At 47.8% G+C, this 17,045-nt stretch overlaps 1 protein-coding gene and 2 pseudogenes across 1 annotated transcript; 1 reads left to right on the plus strand and 2 right to left on the minus strand.

Moving 5' to 3' along the window:
• The first annotated feature begins 725 nt into the window (after positions 1-725).
• Positions 726-7,321, plus strand: LOC136465207 (glucan endo-1,3-beta-glucosidase 3-like; annotated as a pseudogene).
• A 4-nt stretch (positions 7,322-7,325) lies between these two features.
• Positions 7,326-10,808, minus strand: LOC136497640 (probable polyamine transporter At3g13620). The gene is made up of 2 exons (XM_066493486.1): positions 9,845-10,808; positions 7,326-8,265 (listed from the first exon to the last, which is right to left on the minus strand). The coding sequence occupies exons 1-2, from the start codon at positions 10,806-10,808 to the stop codon at positions 7,694-7,696; spliced, it is 1,536 nt and encodes a 511-aa protein (XP_066349583.1). The 3' UTR covers positions 7,326-7,693.
• Positions 10,809-11,674: 866 nt separating this feature from the next.
• LOC136497631 (uncharacterized) lies at positions 11,675-15,393 on the minus strand (annotated as a pseudogene).
• Positions 15,394-17,045: the final 1,652 nt, after the last annotated feature.

The raw sequence follows: 17,045 nt of genomic DNA on the forward strand, positions 1-17,045 counted from the left end.
GGAGGGGCCCTCGTCTTGATCCTGGCGCTTGGCCTTACCTTTGCTGTGGCCTTCGTTGAAGCACGGTGAGAACAGCGCTTGCTAGGGGTGTTGGGCAAAGGTTGGTGGTTCTGGGTCGTCAGTGCTGGGACTCCGGTCACCACTGCATGTGCCTTGGTTTGGTCCGAGCCACGCGTAGATAGGCGGTTGGTGCAGAGCGGTCATCAGGTTAAGACGAGGTGTCATTATAGCCTCGTGTGCCTCGCTCAGCGGCTGTTGCGGTGACAGGGTGTAGTGCCCCATCTACTGCGTCGCAATACGGAGCATTCCGCTTGCTAAACGGCAGCGGTCTCCACCAGTGCCCGGAGGTTTCGATGGATCGCCTGTTCGCGAGGGTCGTTCGGCTCGAACAGGCCGCGTAGGAGCATTGCTGCGGCGGCAATGTTCTGACTGGCCCGAGCGAACTGCGGGGGATCGGTCCCCCTATTTGGGGTGTTATGCCAGACCTGATGAGCGCGACCCCAAGCGCCGCTCGCCGGTCTATGCGTACAGGGCGTAGTGTGGTGCGTAGAGTGCGCTGGCGCGGTCGGTGGCTGATGCGGCCACTGTCGTCGTAGATCCTCCTCGTGCTCTCGTGTGAGCTCGGGGACCTCCGCATGAGGGCCCGGAGGGGCTTGAGTCCATGAGGACTCCGTTGCCCCTGGTGGTTGTTCCGGAGCGTCCGTCATGGTGCACTCCCGGGGCGGATGGTGGCTGGGTGCCATGTCGCTGATGCTGGAGCCATCACTCCCAACGTCGTCGTCCATGATGTTGAGGAAACAGGTGGGACCGTAGCTCGCCATCCCCACGAACTCAGACGTGAGAGGAGGAGGCGCCATAATCTTTCGGGAGACATGAAGCCGTAGGGGAACCGGTTGAACGGTGGCCACGATGGGGATGACGGTAGCCCTCCGGGTATTTGGCGGAAGATAGAATGTAGTAAGTAAAGAATGGCATGTATATTACTCACAGCGGGGTTTGAGCAGAGAGTTTGCTCGGAATGAAGCGCAAATGCCGCGTCAGTCGAAGTCGCGCGACCCAGAGTTGACTGGAGGACGTCTCTTCGACGGGTGCCGGGTCGCGAGTCTCCTTGCGGAGGTGGAGTACGCCGAGCCGGTCAGCGATGAAGTTCAGGCTTTCGAAGAGGAAGGCCTGGGATGGCTTGAAAATAGGTGGAACCCGCACCTCAGCAGGCGAGGGTACGGGAGATTCCAGTGAGGCTGAGCGAATCGTATCGCCCGAGCCCGCCGCGGCGGGTGTGGTGAAAAAATGGGCCATCCAATGACCAAAAAGCGTTGAACGTACAACGTCTTCCCCACGGACGGCGCCAACTATCGGTACAGAAAAGTGACCAACTAGTGAATATTTGTAGTTTTGCTGTACGTTGTGATCGGAGGTGGCCTAGCACTAAATGACATAGGATTTATACTGGTTCAGGCAACGTGCCCTACGTCCAGTCAGGGTCGGTCAGTGACTTTATTCCTAAGCCCAGGTGCTCAAAGTCTGTAGTGGGGTTACAAACGAGAAGGAGAAAGGTGGAATGTACGAGAGGCCCGGTCGGCTCCGGTCAGAAGAGCCGAGAGCGACGGGAACTCCGCTACGAACTAAGTGTTCAAGCGTGCACTTGAGGGATTGTTAGCTATCGATCTAGTGAATCTGGTGCTTGAAGAAGTCGACCTCCTTCGTTGGAGGGAGCGCATCCCCTTTTATAGATGAAGGGGATGGCTTTACAGGTGAGAGGGAGAGAGTACGGACGTTACTAAGCCTTGTTGCCCACGCCGACGAGGACGGTGATGATAGTAGGCGCCCACAATACTGTTGATGTACTATAGAATGTCAGGTGCACATGGGAGGTTGCATTGGCTTCTTCAGGAAGGGTGGATGTCGGTACCTACAAAATACTATTGTTATGTGAGGAGCCCTTACCACATGTACCAGGTATGGTGAATCCTGGCGCCCACTGTCGATGCCTAGAGGCATGGGGGGCTTTTTGACGTATGGGAGCCCAATGGCGCCTACAATACTGTAGACACAAATGTCGGCGCCTACAATACTGTTTGTGTCAGGGCGGCTGCGAAGCACTGTTCCCGCAGGCGTACAGGGTATGGTCCCGGTATCGTGGTTTGACTTGTGCGCTGCCTTCTCCGTTCGCCCCTAGTCCCTTCCTGAGCGGACGACCCTGGTCGGATGGCCCCAGTCTGCCCTGGCCGCGCCAGTCGGAGAAGAGCGGTAAGCAGGCTTCCTACGGGTCCCCGGTCGGAGTCGCGGGGTCGGAGTAGGAAGCAGCGTTTTGGGCCAGGCCTTTCGATCGAAGAGACCGCCCGGAGGCGGCTGGTGCCTGAAGCGAGCGCTTCGGTCGGAGAGGTGGGCCTGAAGAAGTTGCCGAGCGGGCGCTCGTCCATTTGGGTAGACCTTCCGGTCGGACGACCGGACTGCCCTTCTGGCCCGTTGTGTTTTAGACTCTTGGGCCGACCTATGAACTACCTGTTGTTTTCCTGGGCCGAGCCCTGGCGTGGAAGCCGGTCCCCGAGGGACCCCGGGTTTATGAACCCGACACCTAGAGAGGATGCAAAGTGAATCGAAACATACAGAATATGTAAAGTGAAAAATAATTCTAGATAACTTTCCAAAGAAATTCATACAAGGTACCGCATGAGTGACTGAAATCATTTTTGAAATTAAATTGTTCCAGCAGGTGGAACCACCAAACCAAGTAGTAAAAAATGCATATATTTGTTTCTGATGCTATGCATATTAACAACTTGTACTATAAAAAATGTATAAAGAAGAACCTCCTGTTATAGAATCTGGAATGGTTTAATAATTCTTGCAACCTGTAGGATTTAGTAGAAGTATAATTAAAACAACTAGCATAAGAAAAACAACCAGTACAGGATTTAGTAGACATAAATATTTCTACGTCTGCGGTTTGTCTCAAGAATCCATGAAAGTATGTTTATAATGAAAGGCAGATAAAGCACCATTTTTAAAAGTTGTTTAGAAGGACTAAACAAAGAATAGATTAAAGAAGTGACAAATGATAATTCCATAATATCTAATCATTTGGGAAGTACTAATTTTAGAGAACCGAGAAACCAAAAGTATATTATATATAGACATACAGGCAACCAACTGAAATGACATATATAAACTAAACACAATAGCTGTTGTTCCAGGACACACAATGGCTTGAGCTGTTGAGTCGTCAGATCTTTTTTTCTTCTCAATTAAGCTCGTGAATAGGATCATACAAGAAGAAATTTGGTTCATGGCACATCTAGAGTAAAGTTCTAAAGACTAATAAAAAAAACAATCCGCTTGCAGCTTCGAATATAATAACTAAAAAGCAGCAACCACACTGCCACATTTTATAATGAAAAAGAACCACCGGTAATAGATCCGAAACATCTAAGAACAGACATAAAACAAGCATATCTTATAAGAACCTTATTATCAAAAGAAAACCAAAAACTACATGGGACACAAGAGTCGGTGCTTATATTATCTAAAAAGGAAGCATAGGGATGAACTAACGACAGGCCAAGTGCATCCATCAAACACATTGACTAGATCTAAAAAACTAACCAAAAGCACCAGACGTATGAACTCATAGCAGCATCCAGATCCAATAAATAATAGTTTACTAAAAGCAGCAGATGGCTGAAGAGAGTAAAGATGAGGAGAGGTGAGAGCTCGTAGAAAACCATTGTCGTCTTCATCCATGGGAAGAGCTTCTGGAACAGAGAGATGACGGAAGAGAAGTAAAGATGGGGAGAAGTGATAGATCCAGACGGAAGAGCTTGCGGAAAAGCACAGGACTGACGGAGTAAGGCAAGAACTGTGGAGATGACGGAGCACGGCGATGAAGACTGGCGGAGGGGGGCGATGAAGTGCGTGTAGCACGACGGCGCGGTGAGAGGTCTGGGTAAAGGGAGGAGGAAGAGAGAGAGGAGCTGGAGAAGAAAGAGAAAAAAGAAGGAGAGAGAGAGAGGATCAGCCAAAAAAAAAGGGGAGAGATCAGCGGCAGCCGGTAGATGAGGCTTTGAGAGAGAAGCCGGCTAGAGCTGAGTGATATGAGCCGAGCCAAACGAGCCACGGCTCCTACGGTCCCTTCATCAATAAATAAAGATAAAAGGGCAATGCAACAGTGGGGTCAGCGCGAATCTCTGGATGAAGCTCACCGTCCAGATAGGCTGTGCGGGCGCTTATACGCAAGGTTTTTTCGTTCCGCCAAGCGCCCGGACATGCCGCGGCCCTACCGCGTGCAAATGGGCACCGCGGGAGCATAGTCACGTAAAACAGGTTCACCACCTTCAACCTTCAACATATCAGGTACAAATCAACTAACCTGTGTAAACTTGAAAACTATCAATCAGGACCATTAGTTGCTGTTCCAATGGATGGGGTGAGAGGGCTTAAGCGTAAAAAAAAGGCCAGCGGGTGGGGGGCTTAAGCGCAAAAAAATCTTACCACTCACCACGTTCATTGGATCAGCATCTAGTGATCCTGATTGATAGTTTTTAAATTTACGTAGGTAGATTGGTTTGCAGCTGATACGTTGCCTTCAGTTTTATGCAACTCTAATTCAACAGTCAACGCAAACACACCCAAAGGGCGTGATTGGTAAACTGTTTCGGCGCAGCCTGGGCGACAGGATGCTGCATCTTTACCTTTTCAACGGACGAGGATAGGGCGCGACGGGTCGCGCATATGGCTACCGCGCGACCACAGCCCCGCTCACGTGCATGCACCCCGACCAGCTCTCGCTCTCTAGCGCCGCGCGCGTGCGTGCATTTTTTAATGCGCCCGACCAGCTGACTCCTTAGGTGCATGCATCCGGTAACTCTCCTAGTCCATGTCTGACACAAAAAAAACGAAACATTTATTTTGAAAAACTATAACTTTTGAATGTGTATCTATTTTCAATTCCGTCGGTACCAGTATATTCTACGTGACGAGACGAACAAAACTAAACCTCACTTACATATGTTTCAACGAATTTATTTTAGTAACAACTTATAGGTAAATATATGCTAAGAGATTTATCAAAGAAGTTACTGTCACGTAATACTAGAGTTGCTACTCAAAAAATATACTAAATTTTTTATATAGTATATACATCGATTGTTATTATGGGAATATAATAAAAATATTATATAGTATTTACATAAACATACTAGCCCTGTATTATATTATTTAAGAGCAAATTACATGGATCGAGTTGCTAGTGAGAGTTTGTTGCAACTTATATATAGTAAAACGTGTAATAATTCATGTACAAACAATGCAAACTAGCTACCAACTAGTGAAATTTATTAAAGAAACAACACTAGCGGCCCAAAAACAAAAGACAATCTACAATTTTGAGGGGCAAATTATTAAAACAAGCATCGCATCAGCTGCCAACTAGTGGGCAAGTTTTATAAAATCCATTGCAAAAGCCGAGAAATGCGACTAGCTGTGAACTAGGGACACTATTAAAATAACGAGGGTAGTGACCAAAACAAGACAAGATGCAATCTAGGAGGCAAATTACTAAAACAAGCATTGCATAAGCTGTCGAACCAGGGACAAGTTATTACATAACACATTAGAAAAGCCATGAACATGACTTGCTGCCACCTGATGACATTTATTAAAAATGAGTTCAGCGGGACAAAACATGATGACAAAGCTGCAACCCGAGACACATAAGCAGCTAACTAGGGATGAAAACGGATCGGATACGGACGGATATCACCGATATTACATTTGTTTTCATATTTTTGTCCGAATTTAGATTCGAATACGGATAGTGTCAACTATGTCGGATAGGATACGATTGGATATCGATATCATAAATATGCAATTTGAGTATTCGGATACGGATACGGTATCGGATGTTGGATATTCAGACTCGGATACGGACAGATCTCAACCCCTCTAAACAGATTCGGTTTCGAATACGGTTGGAAAATATCCGTACCGTTTTTATCCCTACAGCTAACCAGGAGGAGGCCGACCTCTGGGTCGCCGCCAACGTCGCGCGGTTCCTCCCTGCGACAGGATCACGCACGTCCTGGCGGGCGAGAACGTGCTGCTGGCGAGCTCCCCGGGCAGCAGCTTCTACTTCCTGGTTCCGGCGATGGTCAACCTCCGTTCGGCCCTCGCCGCCGCGGGCCTCGGCGGCCGCGTCAAGGTGTCCAGCGCGCTGTCCGGCGAGGCGCTGTCCGACCTGGCGTGGTCGGGCGTCGTGGCCCACGTCCTGCGGTTCCTCGAGTCGTCCGGCTCGCCGCTGTTCCTCAAGTCGCGCCCGTCGGAGGCCAGCGACGCCAAGGTCCACTCCGCGTACGCCGCGATGCGCGCGCTGGGCGTCTCGCGCGTCCCCGTGATCGCGGCGGACCTCGCGGCCGGCGGCGGCGTGGCGGTGGTGCCGTACTACTACTACGGATACGGATACGGCTACGGCTACCCGGGTGCGGGTGGTCAGCGGCGGTCGCTGGCGACGGGGACGTTCTGCGTGGCGCTGCAGAACGCGGACCCGGCGGCGCTGCAGGCCGGGCTCAACTTTGCGTGCGGCGCCTGCTACCAGCAGAACAACCTGCCGGCGCTCGCGTCCTACGCCTACAACGACTACTACCAGAAGATGGCCAGCACCGGCGCCACCTGCTCCTTCAACGGCACCGCCCCCACCACCACCGATGACCCAAGTATTTTTCTTTTCCTTTTTACCTCAAGAGATCGAGCAGTGTTCGTGAGCACTGATTAACGCCTTCGTGTGACTGCTCGTTTCAGGTTCAGGCTCTTGCGTTTTCGCGGGAAGGTGAGCACGGTTTATTTCAAACTCTGCAATTTCTGCACGCACCAGTTCTGTTATGTTCTGCCAACCACTCGGAACGCTTGCTAGACTGACAGTCTGACGTGATCTCGTTTTCTTGGCACGCGTCGCGGTTTCAGCTCCACGGCGGGAGGCTCCAACTCGAGCGTGCCGGTGGGCGCGAGCCCGCCGACCAGCCTCTCACCTCCGACGGGCTTCACGCCTCCAGTCGGCTCCACCGCCCCCCCCCCCCCCCCCCCCCCCCCCCCCCCCCCCCCCCCGTCGTCGTCGTTCACCCCTCCGTCCGGCTTCACCCCGCCAGCTGGAGGCGGCTTTGGACCCGGATTCGGCACCCCGCCGGGTTCCTTCAATGGCACCGGGTCGTTCGGGCCGAGCGGCACGCTCAACCCTTGCAACGGCGTGTCCCGTGGGTTGTCGCGCGCCGGCTTGACGGCTCTGTCCGCCGCTGCCGTCGCCGTTCTTCTTGTGTCCTTGGATGCGATGTGAATTACCAATGCAGATATCTGGATTATTACCTCTAGCAGAGACTAGACATCCCTTTTCTCTCGTGTCACAACATGTTCTTGATTATTGAGCTACTGGTCATGTAGATGCCAGTGTCAGATCAGATTTCTATTATGTATAGAAGTCGTAAATATGAAGCGAATATCTGTATGTATGTGAGTTGGGACAGTCAGGGTGCCTTGGTTCTGATGAGATGAGCGCATGGATATATGTATGTATAAAGACACGACACAAATCTTTAGTACAATGATGAATTACATTTTTACAGGTTTGGAATCAGAAATGTAGGATGTAGCATCCTGTTTTTCGCATCGATCTGCCTACCCGTGACAGTTCAAACTTCAAAGTTCAAATTCAAACCGTGTGTGCAGGTGCGGCAGCATGATCTCCTTGTCCCTGCTGGCCTTCAAACCTGAGCCACCTCTTGGCCCTGCACACCCTCATGGCGCCGTGCAAGCCAACGCCGAGCGCCGTGAGCCCGCCGGCGAGCGCGAACACCCTCCACCCGGCCACGACGCACACGTACGCCAGGAATGCGGACGGCACCGCGCACATGGCCGACAGCGCGGGCAGCGGGAGCGGCACGCGGTAGGGGCGCTTCAGGTCGGGCTGCCTGGCTCGCAGCCAGAGGAACGCCGCGAACTCCAGCAGCGTGCCCAGGCTGTAGAGGAAGTTGGCCGTGGAGACCACGTCGTCGAAGCTGAGGAAGGAGACGGCGAGCGTCACGGCCGTGGAGGCGGCGATGGCCACCCACGGGGTGCGCGACAGGGTGGCGCGGCGCGCGAACACCGCCGGGAGCAGGCCCAGCTCCGCCATGCCCAGCAGCTGGAACGCGCCGCTGCTCAGCTGGGCCTCGAACATGCCCACGGACGCTAGAACAGCGCCGGCCTCGATCCAGTACTTGAGCCATGGGCCTCCGATGATGCCTGCAACACGCGCACGCACCCAAGTTTCAGGCCTTGTGTATGATAGCGGGCCTACTACATGGGCCTCCATCGCCGGTCATGCAATTCTTGATTTGCCGACATTTTCAGATTGATTGAAATAGCGGTCACAGGTCATATACTGTTCATTGCGTTCTTTTTTTCCCCCTGTATGGTTTTTGAGTGCTTTTCAGGAGAAACTCTATCATCTCGATGTCTCAGTTAGTTAAAAGGTATCTTTAATATTCCGTAGTACAAAATTCTTGACCAATAAGTTTTCTTTGTATAGAACACGGGAGACATGTTTTAATAACTCATAAGTATTAGCTGGGGCCACTAATACTTCCCTTTGTAGTAACTCGGCCCAACGCCTTTCAAATACAGGTACACATATATTCCCGGTTGGGGTCACTCGACACGTTCCAATTAGATCCACGTATAATGCCTTATATTACAATAGGACTCCACTTTGCTATATATCCCCTCCGTTCTAAGTCGTTTTGACTTTTCTAAATACATAGATTTTACTACGTATTTAGATATATAATTTTCAACGGAGGGAGTAGATGCAAAACTAGTTATGCGATAAAGTTGTAGCAGTTTTGTAGCTAAGCGTAAAAAATAGATGTACTTCTATGATACTTGTTAAAATAGTTGTAGGTTACGTTTGAGGGTACTATGACTAAGTAGTGCTAGTTTTATGAAATTTATTCGTGTACCTAGTATGATTTATCGATGCAATTACAAGTAAAAACTAGATCCCACCATTGCCTCCCACAAGATATTTTATATTAGAATAAATCTAAACCACATGGGGCCCGTTCGGCTTACCCAGAAAACGGCACTATTCAGCTCGTTTTTTCAGCAGGAACGGTGTTTTTCTCTTACAACAATTCAGTCAGAACAGTGTTTTTCAACCAATTTCAGCCAAGATTCAGCAAGCCGCCATGGTCAAGAAAAAAGTTCACGAACCAACACACAAAGTGAACCCTTTTTTTTTAACTTTTACAATGGGAAGTCAAAACTCCTACCTGTAGGTCACACCTGACATAACAGGTCCACTACCATTACGCTATATGCACGTTGACAGTGAAATGATTAGTATTAATTTCTAAAAATTTGATTTCAACGTTGTTTGAACGACGGACATTATTATTTGATCTGAAGAACCGATGAGGTCACTTGGAGCCAACAAATTGCATTGGTTCAATTTATTGGATCAGATATATTGGTCCTGGTCGGTAGTTTCTAAGTTTACACAGGTCGGTTGGTTTGCACCTGATATGTTGTCATCATTTTTTTTTGTCTCCAAAAATAACGACCAAACATGAGAGTATATACGAAGACTCTGATTGCACATACATATATGAGCACTTATCCTATATTTTGCATGTCTGATTTTTTTTATTGTTCAGAGAACATGCAATTTTGTTATTGTTTGGCTATAGAAAATAAAATTATAAGTTGTCTCTTATGAGTTGTTTCTTTTTAATTGTAATAGTTTATTGTGTAAGATTGTTGCTTGAAAATTTCAAAAAATTTAGGCACACAAAGTATATCAACTCCTTCAGTTTATACGTACCGGCAGCATCGGTCAGGTAGCCGTTCGCCCACGTGTCCGGCGGCGCGTCCGTGGCGCCGGTCGCTGCCATGAGCGGCAGCAGGTAGCTGGCAGCGATGAGCACAACTGCCACGGCCAGCGCCAGGGGAAACGTGCGCTCCGGCCGCTCCACCTCGCCGGCCATGGTGCTGGCGCTGTCCCAGTAGTTGAGGTTCCAGAAGAGCGTGTTGAAGAAGAGGCGCCAGTCCTTGCTCCCCTCCACCTGCACCGTCCACCGCCGCGGCCGCATCTTGGGCACAGCTATCCCGGTCATGAGCACGAACGGCGCCAGGGACACAAGCCCCAGCACGACGGCGCCCCACCCAACGATGCTCATGCCGGTGCAGTTGACGAAGGACAGGAACAGGGTCATGCCGACCACCGTGCCCGTGCGCGTCCTGCCGCCCGTGCCGGCGGCCACGGCGGGGATGACGCGGCCCAGGTAGTCGGCGACGAGCGCCGGGTACGCGGCGATGTTGATGACGCAGCTGAGGTACTTCCACGTGCCGAGCAGCGAGCCGGCGAGCGGGCCGAAGGCGAGGTCGGCCCACCGGACGAAGCCGCCGTTGCCGGGGAGCGCGGCGGAGAGCTCGGCCGTGACGAGCGACTCCGCGACGCCCCACGCGAAGGGGAAGACGAGGAAGCCGAGGAGCGTGAAGAGCGGGCCCGCTGCGCGGACCACCCGCTCGGAGCCGTACGGACCGCCGGCCACCTCGAAGTAGATGAGGAAGATGAGCGGGAGCACCGTCAGCTTGCTGCTGCTCCGGTGGTGGTGGTGGTGGTGGCCGCCGCCTTGCACGGTGCCGTGGCGACCTTGCGCCGCCTGTTGCTGCTCGTCTTGCGACGTGTGATCTTTCACGATGGTGCCATCTTCTGGTGGCAGTGGTAGTTCTTGTTGCTGTTGGCGTTGCGACGGCAGCTTTGTTATTTGGATCTCCTGGTTCATGGTGACTGGTGAGAGCCTCGGTACTCTAGAGAGCTAGCGGAACAAGTGTGCTGAGCGTTCATGCGGGCATAGTGCGTATATAAATCTCCTGTACCTAAATTGGAGAACCACTGAGGCCTCGTTCGTCTGTTCGTGTATATTATACAAGTGTGAATAATCCCACCGGTGTATTGGATGAATCATAAGCTAGTGGCTCTGGTGTATAGTGAAATCCTAAATTAGAATAGTAACGTGAAGAAAGACAGAGAAAGACTAAAGTTGACTTAGGTAGAGGTAATAAAATGTGACTTGAAAGGATAAAATATACCCTAAAACTTAGCATTAGATAGGAGTGCTATTCACGTGCCTGAATCTTATCGTTTATGCTGAGTTTCAACTCTAACCTATTTTATGCTGAGTTTCAACTCTAACCTATCAAATTTATTTGGAACTTAAAGACTTTATTACTGTTGTTTATTGGATGAATCCACGCCATGCACCCAATACACGCACGATTTGACAACCACGTGTGAACTCGGGGGTGGACCGGTGGTTCCCAGCTGCTCCAGCGGCCAGAGCCTTGGCGCATCGTCACAGTATGCATGGTGGATTATCAAATGCTGTACAGAACTACAAATATATTATGTATGCATGTGAGAAATAAAAAAAATAAAAATTCAAACTTAAGCTTATTGAGTTCAAAGACTACTAGAAAAATAAAATACTTAACAAAAGAGTGAGTAAAAATCAATATAAAAAAGATCCAGAAAAATAAATAAAAATAACCAAAGAAAGAAAGTATCAGAAAAGAAAATCCAACATGTATGTCCATTCGTAATTCTAAAAACCCTGCATTGAAATTAAAAAAGAAAACACGTAGAGCAGAATTTCACATAGAAAATAGAGAAATTAACATGCATGCGCATGGCTGAACATATTACAGATTCATGAAATATTTATAGGTGAACTAGAATCATTGATTCAACACATGACCATCCAAGTAAAAACAGCACACACCAGACATACAAACCCAAGTATTGGACAGTAATAGATAACTTTGATAGCTAAGTCTGCCAGAGGTATAATTTGAAGTCTAGGTGTTCCATCAATGAATAGTTTCTTTAACATGAAACATCCAAGCAAAAGACAGTCAAGTATTTGACAGTATAATAGATAAATTTGGAGACAACTCCAACACCAGCATATCTCCCTCCACTTCCATTGGAGCTTTTTTCCCTGCATCACCTGAAACAAAAGTACAAGGCAAAAGATTAATTGGCTCCATATCTGCTGTGGCAAACTGACTGCTAGCAACACAGAGAAACTAGAGAACAGGGCTAATAAGGAAGCTTGCAAATTCCAGGAATTTAGAACTGCTGCAAGTGCACTTGTTCATACAATAGGAAATGAATTAATTCTTCAAATATTTGTGAACGATTGCTTGACTAAAATATTTATTATTATGAAAGTGACACAACATAGAAAGATGCAAGGCTGCTGCTCTGGAACAGCGGAACTGCACTGAAACAGAAAAACTGAACTTTCTGAAGAAACAGACAGAGATTGCATTTTCTACTAATCTTCGGAACTACTGCTACCTATCTGATAACTGATTGCAATAAGGGGCTAAGGCAAAACACCATACACAGTAGGAAAATGCCAACCTAATTAACAGAGCAGTAACAAGATGGAAGAGGAGCGGTACCAGATTACGCAGTTCTAATTAATAATCTTCTTCCTTAACCACTTGAGTCGTGTAGAGTCTTTCACGGTCATGAAAATGGCCCAGTTTTGTGGATCTTTGAAGACATCATAAGCCACAACCTTCTCATCATCTGACAGATCTTCCATCTTGTCCACAACAGCAATGCACGCCAGGATGGGAAACTCATCCTCATGCTGATTACTTCTGGCCCTTTCCTGCTGCATAGATTCAGCCTCGGCTTGCTTCTCTTTCATTTCTATAAACCTTCCCATCATCTCAACCACCTTCCCATCTTGTCGACGTCTTTGTGCTGCCTTTTCTGTTTTGTCACTTGTAGTGGTATCCTTGTTTCTTGTACTTGCAACTCTTTTTCCCATTCTTGACCTTGCAGCGGCACCACTTGCAACTGGTTGTTCCAATATCCTCAAGTCGTCGTCATCAGTTTCAACATTGTGTACAGAAGAGTTAAGAGGGAAATTCTCATCTTCTTCTCCTATATAATGTTGCGTGACAGTAGCTTGAGAAGGCGAGTGACAGGAACTTGGGAAGGCTGAGTGACAGGAACTTGGGAAGGCTGAGACGCTGAGTGATAGGAACTTGGGAAGGCTGTGTGACAAGAACTTGGGAAGGGCCAATGGAGGTGAAGTTCAAGGTTCCCTCGGCAGTTTGTCCTACACCAGAAAGTGAAGTCAAGTAATATTTAGGAGAACAGAACACAACATGCTTGGCTGGTAGGAAAATAAAAATTCAGCAATGGTAACATACCGTCATATAGCTCTCCTAAAGCCTCAAACAATGGGAAAGATTTATTCTGGAATTTCTTGGCCTTAGGATGAGACTATTTAATGAAAACAAGAATGAAAGGTAATTAGCAAATGAGACTAAAGCAAGCACTAAATTTAAGAATTTAAAAAGAATTAACAGCAAGAGACAAGAAATCTCACAGAAATGATTTTGTCCCAAACAGCTTGATCTCCTATAATCCTGCACAGCTTATCATCCCATGACGCACCACTTTGTTTTCTTGCTTCTTTTAGAACCCTATATTCCCTCTTAAGTTCTTTCTCTGTCTTGAATTTGAACCCTTGTAAATTTGACATGGGGGAACTTCTCATGGAACAATTTGAAGATTCTGTTCCATGCATCTGTGGACCATGCGTTCTGAGCCCTATAACAGTCGTTGTTGTGATCATGTAGTAGTTCAACCAAACCCTTTTCAAGTCCTGCATTCCAACTAGCTCTTGAACGATCAAGTACAGCTGGAATAGAGAAGCACACATAAGCTACAGATAATTACATGTTTTTAATCTACCAACCTACTGAACTTGGGGACCCTCTTCCAAACATTGTTGCTGCAAATATAAAAATCTGGTATCAAACTTAAGGATATAAAAATCTGCAAATAAACATTGTTGCTGCAAATACAAGAATCTGAAAGGGATTAAAAGACAGAAAATACAGAAGCAAAATATTTCATGAGATACCAGTTAAGACTCACATTTATTAGGACGAGTTGTGACTGTAGTCATTCCACATATTTAGGGCTATCATATCTCTAACTGTGTTTCCATCATCTACTTGACTGCTAAGGGACATCACATCATTACTGTATTGGTTGTCACCTTCAGAGACATCAATAAAATGTTCTGGAGATATGTTGCTTCCTTGGTGATCCAACCAACCCTCATCCCCATTAAGCATCCGTATAAGATTATGGAGCACCACTGCTGCAGCTGGTATCTTCACTTGGTTTTCAATAGGATGATGTGTTCCAACTTTTAAGATAGGGAAGCGTTTCTTAAGAACACCAATTGCTCTCTCTATGTGATTCCGCAATATGGCACGATCCGGTTTTCTTGGGGTCGAGGTTGAGGAGCAGCTTCTCCTTCTTGCACCTTTCTTCTAATCTGGAAAGTTTAAAAACAGAGTTTTTATCAAAGCTGGAAGTCTGACATACAGGCACATATACATCAAGTACTTTAGGGGAAAAATTGAGTTGCAGCCTGTCTATCTTAGAAATAGGGTAATTATTCAAAAAAATTGAGCAGTATTCTTTAGTACTACTACTGGCAACTGAAAAATTTCCAACATCTAGAAATAGGGTAATTATTCAAAGACACTTTACATTTCAGAATATGGTTCTTGATAAACAAATGCTGCAAATAAAGTGCTCATTTCTGAATCTCACAAGCTATCTTGTCAAAATAATTATTACCGGCTACATGAATAACCTAATCTGTTTGTATATAAGAAAACATTGGAGCAAGAATCCAATCCAATCGACAGCAGGTAGAAGAGGAAACTGAGCAATAATCATCGTATTGCTGCGTACCTACTATTTGTAGGAGCACAAGTCAACCGATTGTGCTACAGAGCTACAGACGGATCAAGGTAAAACAAAAAGAAAAAACAAATTGATGGATGGATCATATACTGGAGCTAGCCGTCGCTTTAGTGGCAGATCTCACTCTACTGGATGCAACTCTACAAAAGAAAAGAAGAAAGATGCAACTCTACATAGCAGAGGGAACACCAAGATGCAACTCGACGAGATCTGACTCTACCGGATCTGTGGGAGAAGAAGGGTGAAATCGAAACCCTAGACCAAAAATAAGTGAAACACCAGAGCAGTGGAGATGGAAGGAAGAGGGGGAGGAAGACGCTCGCCGGAGCGGATTCTACCAGGTCTGCCGGAGTGCAGCGGATGGCTGGGTGAGGACGACGATGTCGCGGATGCGGCGGGGGCGACGACGAGGGGCGGGGGCGACGAGGAGGAGGCGACCGGAGCGGCGACGAGGAGCAGGCGGCCGGAGCGGCACCGGCGAGGCGGGGAGTGCAGCGCGCTCGCTCGCTCGCACGCGAGACGCGAGAGCTCGGTCTTTCCGCACCTCGGGTGGGGGATATTTTTGGTTTTTTTATGGTACAATTCTTCGAACTGGAAAAATACCATTACAATTCAGTATTACGAAACATACCATTATGGTCTCATTCGCTGGTGTGAAACTTGGCTAAAACTGGCTGAAAACACTGTTCCGGCTGAACTGTTGTGCGAGAAAAATACTGTTTCGGCTAAACAAAAAGTCGAACAAGCCGAATATGGGGTAAGCCGAACAGTGTCGCTGGTGCTTATTATTTCTACGTATGTGAATAGCTCGGGCCCACTGTCAAGTCGAGGAAGGCATACGTGACTTTCGTATGGACATCGATGCCTCTGCTTGCGTGTTACAAGCCGCCGCAACCCTCTTTCGTGTTCATTCCATCCCTCGCCAGTGCTCCTCTCCGTCTTCTTTTTCCTCTGTTCCCTAAGAACCCTAACCCTAGACCGTAGCCACCGCCGGAGACCTGTGGAGCTGCGATGGCAACCTACGAAGCTGCGACGGAGAGCTGCGGAGGTGCAACGGTGGTGGCAGCGGTTGGTGGTGTCGCGTCTGTGGCCGGCGCATTCACCGAAGGAGGTGCAGGAACCATGAAGACGACGGGCGAGGTCTTCCTGCATCTGCGCCGTAGTGCTGCGGTGGAGATGGAGGATTGCAATAGCAGGTAATGTGCGCGCGTCCCCTGCTATCAGTTTGAGCACATAGTGTAGTTGACTTGTGCTTGTCTATTTACACTTCGATTTGTGACTCGATTTGATTGTTGGTAGGAATGGTATGTTCGCGATAGAGGTTAAAGTTCACGGTTTCGCTATGAAAGACTCAGATGGTAGGAAATCATACACTAAAGGCACTGTGATTAAGTGGGATGTGGAGTTTGGGTCTTTAACGCTTGAATTGTTGGTGTCAAGTATTGCAAATGAATTGAATGTGCCCTCCAACCAGTTACCCACAGTGTAGTTCTTTGACAAAAGACTGCATGAGGATGTCAGATTAATTAGTGAAATTCAGATGGTTGATATCTTTGAAATATACAAGGAAGAGATGTGTTGTCAGTTTGTAGTGGGATTGTTTGATAATGATGCTGATTTTGATGACGTACAGCCTTTATGTGCAATTCATGCTGATATTAGATTTGAGATACCCAATAATGAATTTTCCATTGCCGATGAACCAAATAGTGCTGCTGCTAACAATCCAGAGGCTTCTAAACCCAGTACTGCTGCTGCTAACAATCTAGAGGTAGCTACTGATTTAGAGCCTGAACAAGGTGATGATGTTGATGTAGAGCCTGAGAGGGAGCCTGATATCTTTGATAATCCTGAAGAATATGTTGGAGTTGATGATGAACAAATCTATATTTTAGTTGCTAATGCTCAATAAGCTGCTAATGCACCGTCAGTTAACAATGCTTATGATTCTGTTGATGCTCACCCATCTGATGAAAATGCTTTTGCTGTTGATGATGAAGTTGATGATGCAAACTCTCTCGAGGTGCATATACTCCATGATCCTGAGAATCCAAACATAGTGAAGGGGGCACTGTTTCCTTATATCATTGCATTCATGAAAGCAATTAGGCACCATGCATTGAAGACTGGTTTTGAGTATGCTGGGCTCAAACCAGACAAGACCAGGTTCTTAGCTCACTGTGCTGTAGAGGGTTGTCCGTGGTAAAGA

Source organism: Miscanthus floridulus, chromosome 1, assembly GCF_019320115.1.
Source record: "Miscanthus floridulus cultivar M001 chromosome 1, ASM1932011v1, whole genome shotgun sequence".
Lineage (NCBI taxonomy): Eukaryota > Viridiplantae > Streptophyta > Magnoliopsida > Poales > Poaceae > Miscanthus > Miscanthus floridulus.